Below are 24,657 nucleotides of genomic sequence, written 5' to 3'. Positions count from 1 at the left end.
CTACACCGCGGCTTATCCGCTGCGTAAGCAGGCTAGGAGGCTGCTGCTGCACGGTTTCTCCGCTGCGCAAGCCAGCCCTGTAAATTGCTGTTTGTGTTTTCACACTTAGGCTATTTGCTTAAAAAAACAAACAAAAAAAAACGTTTGTTCAGGAAGTATTTTATATTCTTAAACATTGTTAATTATATTAGAGGACAGTCATTGTAAACTGTACTTGGTCTATTTCGGTTAAAGGATTGTGCAGGGCATATTACTGATTTTGTATTTTTGCACTTGGGCTATAAGCTCAATATTAAATATTTCGTTTGTTTAGAAATTATTTTATATTTTTAAACCATGTTAAATTATATTAGAGTAGAGGAAAGTCATTGTTAATGACGTTATTGTACTTGGTCTATTTCGGTTTAAGGATTGTGCAGGGCATAGCCGTATTACTGATTTTGTATTTTTGCACTTGGGCTATAAGCTCAATATTAAATATTTTGTTTGCTTAGAAATTATTTTATATTTTTAAACCATTTTAAATTATATTAGATAAGAGGAAATTCGTTCAGACATCATTTTTGTAGGCCAGGCTTTTGTAACCGATTTAGCCCCTACTGTTGCCACATTACCCCTTACGTTTTATTATATAAATCAGTTTCGTTTTTTTTATCATGTATAATAGAGGTCTGCGCGAGACTGATTTTTAAACCCACTCTTCCACGCTCCCGCGTTTCTGTCTCGTTACCGCTCCGCAAAAAAATTGCTTCTTTTAATCCCGCGCCCGCCCGCCACATACACATTTCTGCCGCTCCCGCCCCACGTTCCTAATATAAATTAAATAAACTACATTTAATGCTTCAAATTTACTTATATATTTATTAAAACAGCAGCGCTGAATAGTGTGGTCCCGTTCCTTACCCCAGTCCAAACACCATCGGTGTGTGCGTGTGTGTGTCGGTCCATCCTGCGCGTTGAGAGTTTTCTTTAGGTTTTTTTTTTTTTACAATTATTACAGTTTTCTTAACTATTTATTAATTTGCTCCCGCATCGTCTGGATTAAACTCCCGCTCCAGCCAATAACAGTTCAGTTCTGTCCCGCGCGCAAGATATTCTGACGGGACCCGCGAAAACAGAAGTGGTTAGAGTGAGGTGGAACTCTGGAAAGGAGAAAAAAAACGAATATCCGAATACCTACTCAACAAACGAATATCCGAATACCCGAATATTCGGGTCCAGCCCTAACTGTATAAGGGGCTTTTAGCTTTAAATGTATGTTTATTTCTATCAGCTTGCTTTACAGCCTTGTTTTGACATTGTTTTTGTGTTTGGAATGCAATGTATGACATGCAATTTCATTAATGGCAGATTTATTGTTTTTATTATTAAATTATACTTTTATTATTAAACTTTTTTCTGCTTAATTCAAAACAAAAACATTCACTTTTCTCATTTAATTTACATATATACAATTATATTATATTAGCCTAATATATCATTTATTTCATTTTAGGGATGGATAGCATTATAAATATGATGACATGTTAACATCACAATATAAAAGACCACTTAACAATGATGAGTTTCTTTGATTTTACCAAATTGAAAACCTCTGGAATATAATCAAGAGGAAGATGGATGATCACAAGCCATCAAACCAAAATTTTTGCACCAGGAGTTATTCCACCAAATATTGATTTCTGAACTCTTAAAACGTTATGAATATGAACTTGTTTTCTTTGCATTATTTAAGGTCTGAAAGCTCTGAATCTTTTTTGTTATTTCAGGCATTTCTCATGGAATTTGGGAGAAATGTTGTCCTTAGTTTATAGAATAAAACAACAATGTTCATTTTACTCAAACTGAATGGTCTCTTCATTTTTTTTCCAGAGCGTGCAGCAAGGCAGCAGAACTTATCTAACTTATCTAACCAGCACAGTAACATCCCTCTCTTATCAACACAATTGATAAACAATTAGCATCTCTAGTCAGCTGTTAGTCATCTTAATTAACATTAGCAGTCTGTCAGCAGTATGTTCAAATATATAAATTCACCTAATATTTGCATTTTCATCAAGCATTTCAAGCAGAGCTAGTATATTTTATTATTACAGAGCAAACTGTTTCAGCTATGAATGTAAATATGTCCTACAGTGTAGTTACTCTTTATTTGAAAAATTCTCTATACTCAAATATTTGAGTAGCCTTTGTTCATCTTAAATTAAACTTTGACATATGTGACCCTCTCCTATGAATTCTTTGTCATTTAGGCAAATAAAGGAACATCAAACTATAAAAATTTGTCTATGGATTAAGTAAGAGATTACTGTTGCTAATGTTACTAGTGTAAGTGTGTGATGATGTAGCTACATCGCAGGTGGTGGCATTCATATTGTTCATATCGAAATTATATTGTATCGATAATGCATAATGTAATATCAGTTTTCGCCAAATTGTCCTGCACTAATCTGCAGGAGTTGGCCATCTGAGGGGCATGTGAGTTTAATGGAGGATAATCCATAAGACATTGAGCTATGAGATATTCAGTTTAAAGCCCTTAAAACAGTTGCACTTTTAGGTTTTATTTTTTGTTTCATTTATCTTTAGAAGTATTAAGTTTAAATTTCTGCACCTACAGCACCAAAACTTTTTCTGCAAGTTACCTTTTTTTTTTTTTTTCTTCAAATTTTTCACATTTTTACCCCAAATTGCACGGCCAATTACCCAACTCACTCATTAGGACTCCCTCTATCACTAGTGATGCCCCAACACACCAAGAGTGCGAAGACTAACACATGCCTCCTCCGATACATGTGAAGTCAACCACCGCTTCTTTTCAAGTTGCTGCTGATGCAGCATTGCTGAGTAGCCAGCATGCTTGGAGGAAAGCGCAGCGACTCGGTGGCAGGTACATCAGCTCACAGACGCCCTGTGCTGTAAACATCACCCTGTAGTGATGTGGGGAGAGAGCGCCATCTACCCACCCAATTGTGCTCCCTCTGAGCTCCGGCAGCTTGAGGGCAAAGCTGCATGAGTGGGGGTTCGAACCGGTGACCTCTTGCTCACTGTGTCAGCACTTTACACTGCTGGACCACTCGGCGCCCGATGCAAGTTACCTATCTTGTAGAATTGTGCTTCAAATACAGAACTTTATGTTGACCAGATTGTTAGGTAATCAATAGTAAATCAAAAAGTACTGTAAAACTGTAAAAATGCAGTGTTAAATGCAATGTGATGTGCTGGTGCACCTAAGAACAAAGTTAGGCACACCTGTTTAACAAGTGCAAAAAGTTAGTCTAGAGCCCTGAGCAGGACAACAAAGTATTGCAATGTCAGTTTTTTACAATATTGTGCATTCCTAGTAGCCAAGGATTGTAAGGGCAATATAGTGCTCACACTGGATGCGTACCGTGCCCAAGTCCCCAGATGCTCCCAGGCCAGGCAGGTGATCTAATTCCTCCTATGGGTTTTAGGTTTTCCCTGGACTCTCCTTCCAGCTGGTGGTCCCTGAGCAACCTCAGCTGTCTTTTCTCAGTGCAAAAAAAAAAAAAACATTCCAATTATCATGGCTCCTCAGCCTTCTGAAAAAACTCATTATGGCTGCTTGTATTTTCTGTCTCATTCACCTTTCTGGTGTAAATCAGAGGATGTCTCTTCTTCTGTGTCTGAGGAAGTCCTTCCTTTGTACTGTTTCTACTGTAGCCTTAGTGAGGCCCTTTAAAGCTGCATTGTTGACAACATTTGTTGTAAAACAAAGTTATATAGAAATACTTTTGAATTGAGAGTTGATCAGTGGTGAGGGTGGGGATCAAGATTAACCAGTAAACAGTTCAGCAATCAGTGTCTTGATCATTATTTCCATTACTTTTTCCTTTCTATACTTGCAATCTTCCACCTGGAGATAACAAGCTCACACCCTAAAAACAGCCACGCACATGATGCATCATCCTGCACCAGGCAGCCCTTTATAAATTAGAAACCATTGTTTTAATAGAGGTACTGGCACAGATGCTCAAGGACACCAAGCATTGTTAGTTCCAAGCAGTATTCTCTATTATATGTTAAATACTGCAATGAACAACAATATTAGACTTGTGACTTGAAATGCAAAAAAAAAAAAAAAAAAAAAGTTTTAAAAGGAGCCTTTCACTGGGAGTAGGCTTGCTCTCCAAAACTTGTTGCTGTAACAATCTAGAGTTTGAGGAAGGATGCAAATGCAAGCTAGTTTTAGCAGCCATATTAAAAACAACCAAAGCAACGAAAACTAAAACAATAAAGCTATCATGAAAAGAGTAGAAAAGCAAGGACTAACAAATCTAAAGTCAAACAAGCAAAGCACAACTGTGAGTCAGAGGACAACAGAGGACAAAGGAAAACATGGGGTATAAATACAGACACAGACAAGGAACACCTGGGGAAGATAACAAGAGGGCTGGAACAGGAACAAGGACCAAGAAAAGAAGAAACTCAAACAGTTGCCATCACCTTTTGCTCACAAAAATGTTTCTCGGAACAACATTCAGCAAGAAAAAAACAATAAACATTTTATTAAAGTACACAATAGTGTTCTAACTCTCTCTTGGTTTTCATCATTTGGATCCTGGAGATCATGACCGTGTTCTAATCCATGTTTACTTTACCTGTTTTGGGGCAATTTCATCATGCACAGTTCTCAAGCTGTGAAACCCTGCTCCCTGTGATTTTTTTCAGATCTTTCGTCTAGATCCACCACACCCACCCTTAGCGTGACCGCTACTTGGCAAAAGGCCTGTCTTGGAAACAGAATACCTTCCCATCTCTTGTAAGAGCAGTAAAAAGCAGTATAGCCACAGGCCTGATACGCCACTGACTGTCTGACACTCTGTCTTTATAGGGCCTGTGCTGGCTGACTCACTGGAGCACTTGATGCAGTGTTGACAGCTCTACATGAGGATGTGCAGTAATGAGAGAGGGTTGGAGGTGGGCACTCTTCAAAAACAGCGCACAGAGCCTTCAGTTATATCAGATCTCACCGGTCCAGACTGCAGCTTTGTCCTCTGTGGCTGCTGCGGCCTGCGGTTGAAACGGTATTACGTACTGCGAGTTCTGAAGTGTTCAGTATGTTGCTGCTGGCTGTGATAAAATGTATTGTGTTGTGACACGATAGAAATATATCTACGTGTTATTTTGCACCTTAGGAAGCCTTGAGGTGTAAAAGGACAACTTCACACAGCCTCCCCTTGTAGTGGATCAGCCTAGACATGCTCAGTGCATCAACAGGGATGAGGTGCACCAATATGACACTGTATTTACACATAAAGGTGCCCACAATGCTGGTACAGGTGTTCAGTTGCACTCAAAGCTTGCCTAGTTCCCGTTTAACTCCCGAAAGCATTGGAGATAGAATGGGACACTCAGGAGGTGCCACAAAAAGCCCAGTGCTAATCTGGACTAAAGAGTTTAACCCATAAATACAGTAATCAGCTCACTCATTTTTATTTCTTATTGCATGCACATGATTGTAAATATTTAAAGCTTAAAACCATGATGAAACATAAATGACACAACAACAATTTTCTTACTGTTATTAGTATTTTAGAAATTAGAAATCAGGTCAGAATTAGTTTTATGAAACCTAAAACCTAAATTGTTAATGGTTGAATGGTTAAATGGTTGGAACAGACTTGTAGAATCAAAAGGAGCTCGTTTTTCTCACTGTCCTATAGTGATGCTCTCCGGATGTTCAGTATATGTCACTTAGGAACTTCATGAGTTAAAAAAGGACAGAGTTCTCTAAGGAACACCGCTTTACACAGCTTTTGAAGGGTCTGTTACACCTACGCCACCATAGGTTTTTTTGGGTTAAGATATTGTTACTACCCATCAGGTTGGTGCCCCTCTTGTTCACACAGTGATAGCAGTGTTTAGAAAGTGAAGGCAAGCATGTGTTTTACAAAAACACAATGCTCAGTTGCGTCATGTAAACCCATTGGACAGCTGAATAACTGGATGGCAGCTCTACTTTTGGTATGTCTGTTATGGTAGCATGAAGTAAGGCTTTTTGGAGCAATTGGGGTAATTGACCGTGTGCTCTTTCATATAGAAGCTGTCAGAGGGAATCTTAGTAGATTAACTTGTGCTTCTGTCAGAAGCCTCTAAAGAACTATTTAATGTGGCAGTGGTGTCATATGCACTTCTCCTGAAATATAAGTAGGTTGTTTTTGCACCTTGATCAACATGAAGGTTGAAGGGAGTTTTTAAAAAGTAAGTAATTCATAATCGAGAAGCGCTCATGTATTTTAGAAATGAGATTTTATCATTTTACAATATTGCCCAATCTTATGGTGAAGGCATTTGTAGTGATCGGGTGCGTTCATATGAAAAGAAATGGAAAATTGTCTTTCTTAATTTGGAAGAAAATAAGTTAAGATTTAAGTCTGTAAGTACAGTCCAGATTAGATGCACATGTTGACATTAGAGCCACAGTTATTCCCCTTTCCTCCATTTAAACATAAAAAACATTAAAAAATTTGGACTCACCTCTTCTCATTCAATGTGTTCTCTTTCTCTTTATGATTTCTTACATTGTACATTTATTATTGAAGACTATATTAAAACTATATAGGAACATGAGTGGAATTATTCTGTAAACAAAAAGTGTTAAACAAACCAGAGTATATACTTTAGATTCTTCTAAGTAGCACATTTTTCCTTGAGTTCAGATCTGAACACTCAGTGTCTTCATGAGGGAGAGTCACCTGGATTAGTTTTCTCAGCCTCTTGAAGGAGTTTCTGGAGGTGCTGAACAATAGCTGCTGCTTTTCTTCACGCTGTGAAGCTCCAGCTCATCCAAAATCACCTCAAATCACCATCTCAGTTGATCAGGTTTAGATCAGGTGATTGTGGAGGACAAACTCTTTTCTTATTATTCACTATATATTGTAATTCCATGTGTCACTTAGTTGTTTTGATGCCTGTAATATTAATCTACAATGTAGAAAAACATTGAATGAGAAGGTCTCTTGCTCTCTCCATCTCTCTCTCTTCCTGTTTTTGCACCTCTTTTTTTCCACATGCTCACATTTCTGCCCCATGTGTTTCCTGTGGATCTGCAGGCCTCCAGGAGGACATGCTGATTTGGACGCTCCAGCAGCGGACATCTGCGGAGCCTCTCTCCTCGCACCTCACCCTCTCGGTTCGCCCTTGCTCTGAGAAGATGAGTTAAAGGGGTCCCAGACCGCCCACTGTCCTTCCCCCTCCCCCCTGGACTGGACCCCAAACTCCCACAGGCTTCACTCCCTACTTCATGAGCCAGCAGGATGCGGCGGGGGTGCGCACACTCTCCGAGCGCCTCCTGGTAGCCTCACACAAGGGCCAGGCCGACCATGTGGTGCAGCTGATCAACAAGGGCGCCAAAGTAGCCGTCACCAAGGTGAGTCCAGCTGACCTGCTCTGGCACGCTGCCTTTAAGCTGGTGCACTCAGAAGGGACTTTGGTCTGAGAGAGTGGTGGGAAGCTTTCAATCCAGAGGTAAATGAATGGAAGGCTTTTGTAGGTTATGTAATAGATGTGTTTAAAAGTGTAAGCAAAGAGTAATGAGAACATTATTTCTATAGTATAGAGTAAAAAAAAAAAGTTTAGTCTGTGTTTTTCTAATACAAATCTCGACTGATTTGGTGAACACAAGTCATAGGTTTGGCTAATAACAGAAGCTATATTGATGGGTAATATTCATTGAATATTAATTCTTCAAAATGATTGTCGACACAACCTCTAATGAATGCATTCTGCTGCTTGGTACTAGGTTGTGCAATTTTTTGACTCAGATGTGCAAATGCTTGTCTTGTACTTGTAGAAATGTATCACCAAAAGAAAATGACTGAATGAAGCTTGTAAAGCCCCTATAATTTAGCTGTGGAACAGTGGAATTGTGTTCTCTGGAAAAATGGTGCTTTATACTTTACTCTTGATATGAGTGAAGAAGTTGGGAATGAGGTATGGTGGTCACCCTGTCCTCAGTAATTTTTATCATGCTGAATGCAATCAAATCCTCACAGTTAAGATTCAGAATCTAGTACAGACACTTTTATGGACAGCAGAGACAGTTACTTTAACAGATGCAATGAATGAGCAGGTGTTTTAATACTTTTGTCCTTACAGTGTACATTAAATGGTACCTGAAGACTTGATTTTTCATAGTTGACTAGTGCTTATTGTTGGAGGAATGACAGGGAAAGAAAATTGCCTCTGTTCTCATTTTACATGATATATCTAGCAAAAGCAAGATTATCTTAGACCAATATTCACTTATTTTACTGACTAATATCATATGTTGTATCACTGATATAGTGAGAATTTAATATTTTTTTAAACTGGTGATATCAATTTATCGCAGAAAAACAAAATATCACAATGTCAGATTTTTTTTTTTGTATATATATTGTGTAGTCCTGATAGAAATCAATATAAAAGCCAAAATCTGTGGTCTTTACCAACAAACTTAAATAATTATTTAAACATTTTCTATCATAATATTGGTAGTAAGTTAGTAATAGTCCAGCCCTAGTGTGAAATAAGCTCCTTGGGCTCCTGACCCACCAGGGCTCAGCTCAAGACCCCTCAGATCGCCCCCGAACTGATCTCACACACACAGTATATATGAGATAGGAGCGATCAGAAGAGAGCTCTCACCTCCGTCCATATCGTTAACAGCAACAGGCACGCTATAGACAGCCACCTGGTTCTCCTCACCCGAAAAGATTGCCTGAGGAAACATGTGATCATCAATAGGAATTTGGTAATTGGTCGTTCATATTGGGGGGAGTAAATGGGGTACTAAAAAGCAGTTTAGTATCTTCTTGAGTTGAGTAGAACCATTGTCTCTACTAAAGAAGCACTGAAGAGACCATTTTTAGGACTGTATACAGAACACACATACTCTTGCGATTTCAGAAGTGTATATTGATAGTGTGTGAAGTACAAGATGCATGGGTTAGTTTTGTGTTCATTAATGCGCAGGTTATGGAGACATCCATTCGTTTAAAGTATAACTTCATTAACTTGACCTCAGCACTTTTGGTTCAGGGCCATTTGGGCGGTGAACATAAACAATACCGTCATTCAGGGATGTGACTGGACTAGACAGCATGTGGAGCCAAGAGGTCAAATCTGACTGTGCTAAAGTTTTGTTTTTTTATTTTCTGCAAGGCTTTTAATTAGCTTGAGCTCCTACTTGAGCCTGTTCCAAGTGGGTGATATGAACACACAAGGTTTTTAGGAAACAATTATGAACATTACACATACAGTGGTAGATTGTGTGAGTGCTTTTTCCCTTTATTCGCCTTCAGAGAGTGACAGTTGTAAAAAAATGTTTTGTAAAAAGGGTTTAAGGCTGCAAAAAAGGAAAAGAAAGTAAAAAATACTATTTTGGAGACGTTGCCCTGGTGAACGGCAGGCGTAAGGCAGAATCCAGGTCAGAGCCCCAGCCCTAAACATCTTTAATCTTTATGAGGGGTGCGAGCGATAAGGAAGAGCAATTCTTCAAAGAATGGCCGCTCTCCTTTGCCAGTTGCCTCAGAGGCAGTTCAGTCCAGAACAGATATATAATGCATGCTCTCCAAGCTGTACCAGTTGCAATTATGCTTATTGCAAGTTTGGCTTAAAAAGCTGGTGATGTGAGCATATTCCTATAGTAAAAAAGCATCATCTCCTGTCCAGCTTTCTAATCTTTATCTACCACAATACAAACATTTACATGTATATAACAAATACACAAATTTACCCTATACTCTCTGTACCATGTGCATTAAAAAGTCTGTCAGCTATTTGTAAGTTTATGACATAACTTATTTATCTCCACAGCACTGTCTCATTGTGTTCCCCCTCTCTCCGCCAGAGCGATTGGGGCCTCTAGGCTCTAGGCAGAGGAAAGATAAGCCTGTTATATTTTTCATGTGTTTATTTTGGCAGGAACTCACCATAAGAACTTAATCTGAGAACAGAGGGATTCCATTCCAGAATGGATAAGAGAGAACATGCGTAAAAGGAGAGAGAAAAAGACAGAGCTCAGTGGAGGGTACACTGTTTCTGTATAGAAGCACATTCCTGCCAGGTAGAGGAGGAAAAAATGCCCATGTTTCCTTCTTTATTTCAGACAATACTACATCAGTTATTCTTAATTTAAATCAGAATACTTACTTGCTTTCCCAAAATAATGATTTAATAATGTAATTTCATAATATTTTTAAATAAATTTGTCTCAAAATGTTGATTGAATATTTTGAAATAGTAACTATTAACACTTAAACATATAGATCACAGGAACTATAGTCATAAAGCCCAAGTTACGCCTATAGCTCTTCACAACATACACTGCCTGGCCCAAAAATAAGTCACTACCATAAAAATGCTCACAAACTCTAAAATTTCCACTCATTCACTGTGGCATTGTTTCGATAAGCTTCTGGAATGTAACAAGATTTATTTAAATCCAATGTTGCATTAATTTTTCACCAAGATCTTGCAGCATTGAGGATGGAAGAGTCTGACCACTGCACAAAGTCTTCTCCAACACATCCCAAAGATTTATAACGAGGTTGAGGTCTGGACTCTGTGGTGAACAATCCATGTGTGAAAATGATGATCTCATGCTCCCTGAATCACTCTTTCACTATTCCAGCCCCATGAATCCTGATATTGTCATCTTTATTTCCATGTCATCAGGGAAGAAAAAAATCCATTGATGGAATAACCTGGTCTATAATCAGTATATTCAGGTGGTCAGCTGACCTCATACTTTTAGCACATACTGTTGCTGAACCCAGACCTGCAGACCAACTGCAGCTTCAACCCCACATCATTTACTTACTTAAATCAAGGTGGAGACTTGTTTTGTCCATGGCAGTGTAGTATAACATTAGTTATTAGCTAATTTTTTTTAATATATGAACTTAGTATCTCAAAATAGCAAAATGCTATATCTTATGTATTATCTCGAAATAAGCAGATATTTTCTCACAATATTTACCTAGGCCACATCAACACAAATCCAGATATTTTTTTAAAAGATGTTTTTAGCATTTTTTAAAATATCTTCGTCCACAAAAGTGTTTTCTAAAATTTCCCCATTCACACGGAAACAAAATACTTCTCAAAAACGCTGAACATGCCAGTCCATTAAAGCATTAACGTACTTCCTGCACAATAACATCAAAACACACAATGAAACGGAAGCTCCACTGAGTTCTGTAATGTGAGAGTAACATTAAATTTAGCTGTAAATATGTTAGTAATCCGCAAATCACAGAGACAGCAGAAACAATCAAGACGCTGTCAGTGTTTCTGACTCTTTTAGAATCTTAACAGAATTAGATACTTATTTTCTTAACAAGCTGATCTAATGTGAACAAAAAAACATATGTTTTGCAAAAACACTTTTTTTTTTGTATATTTCCAGATTCGTGTGGATGAGGCCTAGGTATATCTTATTGTACAAGATTTGGACAAAAGGTCTAAAAACACGACAATACAGTTAAACTTATTGTAATCTTAAACTAATTACTTATTTATTAAAACTTTTTAAAACTTAAAAAAATATGTATTATTTAAATTTGTAGTTTAAAGTGTCAGATTATTTCAGTACAATAAATAGTAATAGTTTACAATAAGGGTACATTAATTAACAGTACATACAACAAAATGTAATTTTGTAACTAATTATTCATTTACTCTTATTCATTTTGAAAAACTAATTAATTGTTAAAATAGTTTAACTAACGCCATATTTATTATTTACAAAATATTTAAGCATTAAAATGTAATAATGTTTAATAATGTCTTAACTAGTTTTGATTAATAATTATTTGAGGCATTACTTTTAACAATTTAACAATGTTTCTTACTTTTGTAAGTAGGTGACCATTATTGTAAAGTGTTACCCAATCAATAGGCATTTCTAATTGTCTGCAAATATAAAAATATATATATATATATATTTTAAAAATCGTATTTTGAGGCGTCAAGTCAAATCAAGCTTCCAAAAGCAGAGGAAAGAAAAAAGTAATGCATCTTTTTTTCAGTGTTTCTGCCTGGTGTAAAGGGGACTTCCACAGCTCTGAGTGTGTGAACTTTGTTGCAGAGTGAATATAAAAGGGCAAAGATAGTGTTCAGTTGTTAAGGGTTACACAGGGTTACAGTGCTGTAGTCATGGAGACCGTGCACTTGCAACACACGAGGGGCTTTCACCTGAAATGCATGTGGCAGCCCTCCAAAGCAGAGCCAGGCGAAACCCAACCCAGCAGAATCACGGGGAAACTGAACTACTGCCACAGCTTTCAAAAACACACTTAAACCCCACAGACCACAGACCAATTACTGCTTTCACATGTAAACTGTCAACTTTACCATTACAGCAAAACATCAAACTAATATACTACATAAATATATAACGGTTTCTATAGAAAGGGGAGCAGCTTGCATTCTGTGAACACCATGTTAAAAAAAATAGTTCGCACGTCCCTGGTTCTGAACAGCTTTGCTTGAGGGGGAAATAAAACATATGTTGAGTTGTTGACAGCACTGTTTTTTGAAAAGCTTAAGTACAACTTTAAATTAGTACCTAGACACAAGAAAGAAATATCTATTGTGTAAAAATCATTGTTTTTATGGGATATTCTTCTTGCATTTGAACAATTTACCTTTTTACAGATTAGTTCACAATATAAATCTTGTTATACTGAAGAAGAAAAATTTATTATTTATACAGTTGTTAACTGTTGGCAGTCAGCTATCCCTATTCAGATGGGATTAGTTTCTCAGGGGATTCAGGGGTAATTTTCTTATTTATGGGGGGGGTCCTCTGTAATTTTATTCCCATCCAAAACAACCATGTGTGTTTTTTTCTCAGACGTCCTCTGAGAAACTTTCAGGCTGAATTACCTACTGTTTTACTGAACTCTGTGGTCCTCCAGTAATTTTAGTCCCGTCCAGACTCCTCTCCTCGTGTTTAATAAAATAGCTATTTGTCCACTGTCACACACCGGAATTACACAGAGATCCACATAAACACAACAGCGTGTGGAAATGGAGGAGCTACTAAACGCGATGTTGTGACCAAAAAAAGCCAAAAAACTCACTGGTCCTCCTGTTTCTTTCAATTGCAGTCCAGATGCAAAAGTTTTATCTCTGAATAGAAATGTGAAATAATTTTACAGACACCCCCCTGATAAAACTAATCCCAACCGGATAGGTCTTAAGACATGCTTTATATATCAGTGGAATTAAGGGGCAACAGTAGTTGCAACCACAAACTCAGAACTCCCTGATCACCTCACTCTTCCCTCAAACCATGTTAATCTATCAGGTCATCTCAGATACATTTAAGTGGTAAACGTGACAAACCCATCATATGTTTTCTGTTTTAACTTACACATGCAAATATTTTTTTTATATTTAATACAATATTGTACTAGTACAGTATTATTAATAAATATAAAATTGATTTGGTATACAAGCACCTCTTAAATAACAGGTATTTGTCCCTATGGGATTCTAATGATATATTATTGCTGTTATCACAAGAGCACACATTCTGGTCATTCTAGATTTATAAACATATATTAAGCATGTAACAGGCTTTCCATGTATTATCCGAACCTTTGTTAACATACACATACATTAACAGGTATCTCATTTTGAGCAACATTTGGGTTTTCTACACTGTCTTTATCCTACATAGCAGTTAGTAATACCACTAGGAGTGAATCAGTCTTATCACAGACCTGCAGTGAAAGGAAACAATGATAAATTGTTGAATGTCAAAACAGCCAGAGTTTAAACACACAGTGTTGAAGCTGTTAAAACATGGCTGACAGCAGTTAGTGTGTTGATGCATGGCTGACCTGCATGTGTGAGTGTGAACTCATTCACTGGGCTACTGTTACATAAACATAAAGCCTCTTTAAGCTTTAATTAACACAGAGCAGTAAAGTATTCAGTGATATAGAAGCAGGCAAATTACCTTTTAACACCATCCCTTATGAGTTGTGCACGTTGTTTTTGTTACATGCAAAATATATTAGTATTGATACTGTTGTATTTATACTATTTATATCTATATTAAATAAATATTTTGGTGAAAAATGTGAGGTACTAGTTTTCCTGATTATCTTTTTCTACAAGGCAGTTGAGCAAGGAATTGTCCATTTTTTTTTTTTTTATTAAAGAATGGAATTAAAGAGTTAAATTTTGTAACGCCTTAACCTCTACGCAAATTAATCACATGACAAAATTGAGGCCTGGTGATGCATGGCTGTTGAGAAGGTAGATATTTTATGAAAGTTATGCTGATGGCAAAAATGTTCTCATTTTTAAGCAGTTAAAAGTGGAATATGAAGCCACACTAGAGTTTATTTTCTTCTTTAAAACGCACAGTTAAAATCAGTAACTTAGCACAATACAATAGTCTGGTTTAAAAAGCCTAAAATCTACCCTGAAATATCATAATACAGTAAAAAAACACACAATTATTCTGCCAGTTTAAACCACTTCTCCCCTTCTCAAAACACAGTTCCTGTACCAGCATTAAAAAAAATCTAATCATGATTTTATACATGATTCAGTCACAGAGCATTGTTGTGATTAATCATCAGGATTCAATTGTAATTGTTTGTATGTATTTTTTTATTGATTGACATAATTACTTTTTTCTAAATGTTCTATTTACTCCCCACTCCACACAAGCTTTAAACATGCAGAGTAATACATGAAAGTAGCACTATTTATATTAATATTTTCTATAGATGAATTATACACTGACACTGCCAAACTCATACTAGTAGGAAAATGGGAACCAGTAATGTGTCCAATGAAAACTAAAGAACACTGCAATGACCTGTGTGATATGCTTGTGGGGTCTCCTGCACTGAATGTGGATGTGATTTTTTTGGATGTGAGTCAGTTATCTGTTTATATGGACAATTCTAGCCAGACGTCACTGGTCACATTCAGCCTTTTACAATTTCAAAAATGTTCCATCCATCTGTCACCCACTATCAGACCTCACTGAACTCCGATAATTAATGTTGCCTTGCCATGAGTGTCCTATCCAGTATTAAACTTCACTCACAAGATAACAACTCTCAACTTATACAGGTGTGCATGTTCCCAAACCGTCCCAGGCGGTAACACTTTATGATCAATTTATACAATATTGTTTCATGACTTGAAATAGGAATTATAATATGTACAGATCTGGAAAAAATGTTTTTATTCTATAAACTACGACAACATTTCTCCCAAATTCCAAATAAAAATATTGTTATTTAGAGAATTTATTTGCAGAAAATGGAAAATGGCTGAAATAACAAAAAAGAGAGTAGAGCTGTAGAGCTTTAAGACCTCAAATAATACAAGGAAACAACTTCATATTCATAAAGTTTTAAGAGTTCAAAAATCAATATTTGATGGAATATCACAGTTTTCTGCATCTTGGCTTGTTTTCCTCCGCCAGTCTTACACACTGCTTTGGATAACTTTATGGCACTTCTAGTGCAAAGTTTCAAGCAGTTCAACTTGGTCTAATGTCTTGTGATCATCCATCTTCCTCTTGATTATATTTCAGAGGTTTTCAATTTAGTAAAATCAAAGGAAACATATCATTTTTAAGTGGTCTCTTATTTTTTCCAGAGCTGTAGTTTCCTGAGCAAATTATCAGTTACTAGCCCCTTTGGTAAGTTTGTACAGCACTATATGTCACATATCTTTCTCTTAGATTTGTGTGAAAGCTAAACACAGCAGCACAAGGAGCTCTTATCAGAGCTTTTGCCAGCTTACAGTAACCACAATCCTCATAATCTCGATGTACTGATCATATCTGTCCCTCTGTTTGGGTTGTGAGGGGAGCTGATTTGGCGCTAACGCTAATCCTTTGAAAGATTAGATCTGTCTCTGATCATCTTTTTAGAAGACGGATATGAGCGAACAGCATTTCTCATGTTCTTCTTATAAACCCAGCTGAAAGAGAGGAGCCAAGAGAGACCACCTGTTAGGCTTATCCAGCGCCAAGCAGAAGCAGAGGTTCTGGTGTGCTTTTAATTCCAGGGATTAAATGCTGGTTTGTTGACTGACCACTCATTAACAAATGGATCTTCTGTCTCGCAGCAGATTGCTTTTGCCTTTGCCATCTCTGTGACATTTGGCGCACAGACACAGACACGCGAACAGATTCTGCCTCGGTTCTCTGTCCGGCTGTTCCCTTCTTTGGTTTTGTGTGAGACCCTGTTAGACTGTTCTCTTCCGTTTATAACGGACTGTATCGTGTTCTGTGTGTTTACAGTATGGCCGGACTCCGCTGCATTTGGCTGCCTATAAAGGCCACCTCGAGGTGGTGAGGATTCTGCTGAAGGCTGGCTGTGACCTGGACATTGAGGATGACGTGAGTGCACATTCTATTACCACTGCACTGTTTACACATGATGCTTTAGTGACAATTGTGGGCTGAGCTGGGATAACATTTTTCTCATACATACCTGTAAACATTTATAAACTGTTGATTATTATTACAGATATTTTAGTAGCGTTTCAAATACAGTAACTTTATTAAAACAAGGTTTATTTTATTTATCTGCACAGCATAATAAAAAGGAAAGTTCCCCTAGGATAGAAAACCATATTGGCAGGCATAGTTAAATAATGACAGTTTGGTACATGGAAGTGTTACTAGGAAATATAAACACTTTTTTCTCTTCACTAAAAATAAAAATGAATCATAAACAAAAATAGGCTGTAAAATATGATATTCTGTATCCTTGTCTAAGCTGAATGCAACAGCCTAAAATAGCTAAAAGCTAATGCTTTTTTTTCTTCAAGAAAAGCCGACTGGAGGATGTGCAGCCATGGGAATCTATGCGATGGGTTTGATGAATGCTAGTAAAGTAAGCTAGATTCTCTTCAACTAGCTGACAACACACTGTGCTAACAGGACACATAAGAGCACAAACAGAGCACAGCTACTCTATCTGCTGGGAATCATTTTAAAATTAATTGAAATTTTTGTCAAGATCTAAAATAATGCTAGACTAGGTTTTGTGCCTTTGCACCTTCACTACCAGACAATAAATCAATTTTTTCCACCATAAATGGAAAAACATAAAAGGGTGGTAAGTGGGCTTGTTTAAGTGGTTGGTGTGGCACAGTGGATAACACCATTACCACATTGTGTGAGAGACTGAGGTTCAATTCCCAGTCTGGGTGACTGAATGCTGCGCTACACCAATAAGAGTCCTTGGGCAAGACTTTAACATTACAATGGCTCACCCTTTGTAATAAGAATAACCTTGTAAGTCACTATGAATAAGAGCGTCAACTAAATGCCTTAAATGTAAATGTAAAACACATTACAACATAAAAAATAAATTAACAAAGTCAGTCAGCTAAACAAAATGGCACAGTAAAGTCAACTGTTAAATGTGGTTGTTAATGTGTACTGTTACCATTTATGTTCTCTTAAGAATTTTGGGATATCTTGCACCACCATGTTAAAGATTTGATTTATTAGCTCCAATCTCTTTAACAGCCAGGCATATTTTTACCAATGTATTTGTACCTAATGTAGAAACACCCACATGAGCAGACTACATTGAATTTGTTGATTTGGGTATTTTTTATTTGTTAGTGGTCAGGCCATTCCAGGGGCTGGATTCTTCCAGCAAAATGCTAAAAAAAAGAGAGACTCTTACTGGCCTCTCTCTGCTAATATGGTCAAAGCTAGTTCTGATTAGAAACCGAGATTATGCCCTACTTTATGATTAAAACAGTCTTTTTGTGACAGAATGGAAATACTTTATATATCTTAATGACAGACGTTTTTAAATGTTGTGCTATGTAAATCTGTTAAAGCAGACCGATAACTAATAATGTTTGCTTCTTCATTTGTCTTACTTTGTTTTTGTGTCTTCCTCAAATGTGCTTTAGTTGTCTTTTTATTTGGTTGTACTGCATGTGATTTAGAAACTAACACTGCATTTATTGAGTTAATCACATGACTTGCTTGATCATTGCATCTCCTTAACCCTTTTGTGTCACTCAAAAGACAAGAACTGTTTTTGAGCTGCATGGGTTGCATGGCTTTTGCTGAATGTGGCTGTGTTTCTTGGCTTTTTTGGGTGTATATGGACTCCAGTGTGGTCCAAAACAGTAAAATGAGCAGTGTTAAATTACCCCCACAGGCTGTTTTTCAGGGGCTAATTCCAACACTGGTGGTTTTTATGGTTCATCGACCAGTATCTAGTACTCCTGTGGAGATCAATGGCATCCTCCAGTGGCTTGGAGTGGGATTATTATGACTGGCAGATGGAGGAATCTCCTCTTAACCTCCCTCCAGTACCAGATACTGGTCTAGAATCAGATCCGAGGGGCCAAGCACCTAACCATCCTGCCAAGGAACCTGATCTCTGGCTGGATAAGGTTCATTCTGCCTGGTCTCTGAGCTCTCCCTCACTTTGGAGCTCCAGGCACACGAGTGAACATGCACTTGCACCTCTGCGGGGCTTGAGGGAGGGCAAGAGACTGCTGAAGAGTGCTGGAAGAGAGAGAGAAGGAGCAGAGGAGAGGATAAAGGAGGTTAGAGAAACTCATGTTTACTGGGACATATTTGGCTCAGTATGAACTGTGTTTAAAGGAATATTCTGGCGAAAAATCATTAGCTTACAGACAGACGCTTGTGCTGGATAGCATCTCACAAATAGAGTAAAGTCCTTCTTTCTGTTTCTGACTCCTGGCCATAAATTTCTTTAACATTGGTGGGAAGTAAACCTGTGATCTCCTGATGATCAAAGTTTATTTAATGCTTTGTTTCGTTGTTTTAAAATAACTGATTGTCAAAATCATAAAAATCAGATGTTAGAGGTAAATGAGTTGCACATGTTCATTCAAAAAATATTTAATGTTGTTTACTTCCCCTCTACTTTTAGTTAATTCCCATTTCTAAACATTTTATTCAAACACTTGTGTCTATTTATTATATTACAATTAGTTATTATATTACTATTATTAAAGTAGAAGGCTTTTAGCTTTTAGCGTTGGACAATAAAACTGAAACACATGTCATTTTAGTGTGGGAGGTTTCATGGCTAAATTGGAGCAGCCTGGTAGTCAATCTTCATTAATTGCACATTGCACCAGTAAGAGCAGAGTGTGAAGGTTCAGTTAGCAGGGTAAGAGCACAGTTGTGCTCAAAATATTGCAATGCACACAACATTATGGGTGACATACCAGAGTTCAAAAGAGGACAAATTGTTGGTGCATGTCTTGCTGGCGCATCTGTGACCAAGACAGCAAGTCTTTGTGATGTATCAAGAGCCACAGTATCCAGGGTAATGTCAGCAAACCACCAAGAAGGACCAACCACATCCAACAGGATTAACTGTGGACGCTGTAAGAGGAAGCTGTCTGAAAGGGATGGGTGCTAACCCAGATTGTATCCAAAAAACATAAAATCACAGCAGAATTCAATGTGCTCCTCAACTCTCCTGTTTCCACCAGAACTGTCCGTCGGGACAATAAATTATTGTGGTCTAAAACCAGGTGGTTCAGTTTCATTGTCCAACCCCTGTATAAAGTATACATAGTATCTGTGCTATGTGTTTGTGAAATGTAGTTTTTCTAAATATGCATCTAATTGGTTCGGTAAGAGAAATATTACAAAAATAAAGTAAATGTTTACATCAGGGCAAATTTTATCTACCAACATTCAGCAACATTTTAAGCTGGCTTTAGCTACTTAAAAAAAACTGGCAACACTATATGCATTTCCGAGACCCGAATAGCATAAATACTTCACCTCTTCCCCATTACCTAACACAGTTCTAATCAGCACAGACATCTGTTTTCTAACTAAACAGATTTTGCAGTTAGTATTCTCCTCCAAGCGTGTATAGCTGTCCAATGACATAACAGTCAAATGTCCTTATTTTGTTGTCTGTATGATTTCACAGCAGGCTTTATAAAATATCGTAAAATATATTTTAACATTTTTTTTATTGAAATATATAAAATCAGAGTTTCCTATACAAATAAAATAACATAAAGTGATTATACCATTGACCATGCAATGATATATATCATATAGCCTTGCATTCTGTTTGAAGATTTTGTGGCTGTATTATTTAGAATAACATTATTAATAATAATACTTGGTAATGATAAATACTCCAGTATTGACATACTCAGATCAGATCAGATTCAAACAAATGGACCTGAACACCCCTGTACTGTAATGCGTATTTAAAACAAATATCAGATCCTATTGTCTGATGCTACACAGTACTCGGATCAGCTCAAGAAGCAAATATAAATAGATGCCGTGTAAAATAACAATTTTTCGCCTGAATATCACTTTAAAACAACAGCAAAAGATCTGTCCAGCCTGCACTCTTCTTCTGCAGCTTCTTTGTCTCCCTCAGACTCTCTTTGCCTGCTGACTGCTTGAACTGGCCAACAGCTGTATCTGCCATGAAATCATCACTGCTGCTCTCCCTCCCCAACTCTGCCTACCTCCACTAAATGTCTGGGTGCCTTCTTATGTCATTCTGAGCTTCAGGAAAAGTCATAAAGTCACGCAATTGTTCTGCTTGGTGTGTGGGTTTGTAGATCATTAGACTATTGTGCATGTTTGGTGCCAGCTTTGGGGTCTGTCTTTCTTAGGTGAAGCACATGCAAAAATATTCATATTTTTGGGTTCAGTAAAAAAATAGGAACTTGAATGCATGGGGATCCCATCAACCTCACCCCCTCAACAAATAATAATAAAAAAAACTAAATATTAAATGTTTTTCCAGTATATAGTCTTTTGTAACGTGTGTGTGTCTCTTTGGCATGCCTTGCTGGGAGTCCTTGGCTTTTTCTTTTCTCCACTCAACTTTTGCTTTTTATGTGAAAAGTTAACATTCCTTCCTTTTTTCTCTGTTTGACACCCTCGAGCTGAAGATCATGGCCTGCATTTTAATTGGACGGGGGGTTAACTGACATTACTGACCGGTGTTGTGCCCCACTGTTGTTGCCAGGGTGAGCAGACAGCCTTACACCGAGCAGCCGTGGTGGGAAACAGTGATGTCATCTCAGCTCTCATCCAGGAAGGGTGCGCACTGGACAGGCAAGACAAGGTGAACTATAAAAACACTTTAAAAAAAGTTGCGTAACTGGCACAAAAAATACAACTTTGATGGTTAGCAAATAATGTAATAATTTTACATTTATTATTAATATCAGTAACAGTAAGACAAGAAGAACAAAAAACATAGCCTTGAATTGTATGTAATTTTACATATTCACAATCAGTTTAATGACCATAAACCTATTGGGGTCTTATTTACAAGTACATAGAGTTTCCTCTAAACGTATTGGAACAGTGATCCTATATTTCTGCTGTAGACTGAAAACTTCTAGGTTTGACATAAAAAAATGATTATGATGCAAAAGATTAATAGTTCAGCTTTTATTTCCAGGTATGGATCTGATACACAGATAGTACCTTTTATCTGAATCTATCTATTTTCTTGTGGGCAAAGGTATTTGAATTTAACTGCTTATGTGTGGAGAAAGAAAGGATCTGCTGATGATTTGCCTTGAGCTTGCATAGCTTATTCTGGGACTGGCTCATTAAACTTTATTGATGTACAATGAACTCAGAAGTCTACAGAAACATTTTGTCTGTGAATTTGATAAAAGATGCAAGCAAACTGAATTGGTTATTATTTATCATGCGGGTTTTAGGCTAAGCTAGTCAACCTGCAACCCTATAACCCTATATAACCTACATTTTACGAACACTATCTAAAAGAGGTTGCTGTGCAAGCCTGAAAAAGCATCACAAGAGAAAAATGCAGAAGGTTAGTGATATCTCTGGATCACAGACATGATCTAATTATTGCAAGCAAAGGATTTGCAACTATATATTAAGTCTTACTCACTGTATTTAAGTTATCAGTTCCAATACTTTTTCTCATAAGAACTGTGTATTAGATCCAGATGTAAATACCTGTAAAAAAAAAACTAAAAGATGAGTATGAGGCAAATGATCAACATTTCAATGTCAAATCCAAATGTTTTCAGTCTACAGTAGAAATATAAGGATTGGCTCAAAATGTCCTATACTTTTAGAGGGGACTGCAACAGAAATACAGATTATGTAAATTCACTTTGGTATAAGATACAGTGTTGAAATTATGTAATAACACACTTTAGCACAGTCTGAATAGTTATAACAGAAAATAACACAAAATAAGCAGCAGTTCATATGAATACAGTACATATGAAGGGTTACCCTGACTTCATTAGACGTGTAATCACATAAAGCACAATCATAATATCAAACAAAGCAAACAAATTTATTACATCAGTTTGATGAATTTCTATTGATCCATTTTTGTAAGCAACTTTAACACATTACACAGAGCAACTGTTAGATTCACATTGTTAAATGTCAGAAATATTATATTATTATTTAGTTATTTATAACTTCATTCTTAATGCTGTACATGTGCAGTGTGGTTAATCTGGATTGATCTAAACCACAAATTATTTAAAATCTGTAAAGCTGTACAGGACTAACCTATTAAAACAATTTTACTCATACTGTACACCTACATGTACAGTCACTCCGTTAAATATTTCACATTTATCATATCATACTTCTTTTAATACTCCTCTGTTTTATCTACAGGATGGAAACACATCTCTGCATGAGGTTGCATGGCATGGGTTCAGTCAGTCTGTCAAACTGCTGGTTAAAGCTGGCGTCAACCTTCATGCTAAAAACAAGGTAATCTGATTTCCATACCAGCCTGCAGGACCCATAACCTAGTTTCTCTCATTCTTCTGCTGAATATGACTCATATAAATAGTCACAGGGGATTATAATAAATCAGAAAGCCTGTACTGACTCACTGTTTCTTAAGGAGTCATCAAATAATGGTGCTTTTAGCAGCTTTATGATACAAACACAAATATTAATGCATGTATAAATGCATTGTAATGCTTGATTAGTTATGAGCAGCTTATGAATACATCATTCCATGCAACACTGAATGATGTTTTGTAATGCATTCATAAGGTAATATCTAATTAGTTCTGAACCAAATTTGTATTTGCTGTTTATTGACTGCTACCTATATAAGGACTTTATAACATATCAATAAAGTTATACCAGAAATCTGGGAACATGCCTGAACTACTATAGTTGCAAATATGGCTGTTTACCATCCAGTTGGCTCTTCTTTCTCATGGCCTACAGACACATTACATTAATCTTATTCCCATGTTCAGTGTTATGTAACTGCATAAATATGTGTGTACATAAAGATTAAGTTTTATATCTTGTTCAGACTTAATGAAAGCATCGGACAGGATTATCAATATGGAATTTCAAAGCAATGTCTTCTTAATGAAAACATGTATGTCCAAATATGTTTACTGGATGGTTACAAGTATCGGGACACCTGTTAATTCATTGTTTTTTACTATTTTGGAGCATTGCTGTGAGGATTTGATTGTATTTAGCAAAAGTACTTGATGGAGCTCCATCCTCCTAACACACACCTGGCATTAGGCATGGTGCCAGTAAGTTCATGTTTATCTGCTTCAGATTTTATTTCACTTCTATTATACTAGTATCAGTCTCTGTTCCACCTAAAATTATGCATGATTCAAAACATTTTTTACAAAAAAAAAATGGAAAGCAAAAACTCAAAAGTATTCATCCCCCCCTGAGTCAAAACTTTGTGGAACCACCTTTTGCTGCAATTACAGCTGCCAGTCTTTTAGGGTATGTCTGACATTTTTGCCCATTCTTTGTAAAACAGCTCAAGCTCAGTCAGATTAGATGGAGAGCGTTTGTGAACAGCAGTTTTCAGATCCTGCCAAAAGTTTTCAATTGGGTTTAGGTCTGGGCTTTGACTGGGCCATTCTAACACATGAATATGTTTTGTTTTAAACCATTTCATTGTAGCTCCGGCTGTATGTTTAGGACCGTTGTCCTGCTGAAAGGTAAACTTCCGCCCCAGTCTCAGGTCTTTTGCAGACTCCAAAATTGCCCTGTATTTGGCTCCATTCGTCTTCACGTCAACTCTGACCAACTTCCCTGTCCCTGCTGAAGAGAAGCAGCTCCAGAGCATGATGCTGCCACCACCATGTTTTAAAGTGGGGATGGTGTGTTTGGAGTGATGAGCAGTGTTAATTCTCCGTTACTAATAGCGTTTTGCATTTTGTCTAAAAAGTTAAATTTTGGTCTTTTCTGACCAAAGCACCTAGTTCCACAAGTACGCTGTGCCCCCAACATGGCTTCTGGCAAACAGGACTTTTTATGGTTTTCTTTCAACAATGGTTTTCTTTACGCCACTCTCCCATTAAGACCACATTTGTGCAGTGCACGACTAATAATTGTCCTGTGGACAGATTCCCCCACCTGAGCTGTGGATCTCTGCATTTAATCCAGAGTCACCATGCTCTCCTTGTTCGGCCTGTAAGTTTAGGTGGACGACCTTGTCTTCGTAGGTTTACAGTTGTGCTGTACTCTTTCGATTTCCAGATAATGGATTGACCAGTGCTTTGTGAGATGTTCAAAGCTTGGGAAGTCTTTTTATAGCCTAACTCTGCTTTAATTCCTTATTCCTGACCTGTCTGGTGTGTTCTTTGGACTTCATG

General features: G+C 37.2%; 1 protein-coding gene across 5 annotated transcripts in view; it reads left to right on the top strand.

Annotated features, from left to right (window-relative positions):
- Positions 1-24,657, top strand: part of ankrd6b (ankyrin repeat domain 6b) — an 87,203-nt gene that overhangs the window by 35,301 nt on the left and 27,245 nt on the right. For 3 of the 5 annotated variants that reach the window (XM_022662356.2, XM_022662345.2, XM_007255208.4), the window contains exons 2-5: positions 7,077-7,393; positions 16,295-16,393; positions 21,021-21,119; positions 22,679-22,777. In XM_022662356.2, the coding sequence (XP_022518077.2) occupies positions 7,268-7,393; positions 16,295-16,393; positions 21,021-21,119; positions 22,679-22,777 (423 nt within the window). In that variant the 5' untranslated portion in view covers positions 7,077-7,267. Of the gene's footprint in view, positions 1-7,076; positions 7,394-16,294; positions 16,394-18,185; positions 18,580-21,020; positions 21,120-22,678; positions 22,778-24,657 lie in introns of those variants that run through there. The other 2 variants (XM_015607359.3, XM_015607358.3) reach the window with 1 other exon arrangement.

The sequence above is a fragment of the Astyanax mexicanus genome, chromosome 1 (assembly GCF_023375975.1).
Source record: "Astyanax mexicanus isolate ESR-SI-001 chromosome 1, AstMex3_surface, whole genome shotgun sequence".
NCBI lineage: Eukaryota > Metazoa > Chordata > Actinopteri > Characiformes > Acestrorhamphidae > Astyanax > Astyanax mexicanus.
Note: the sequence above shows the minus strand (reverse complement) of the source record. Positions and strands in the feature narration are given on the sequence as shown.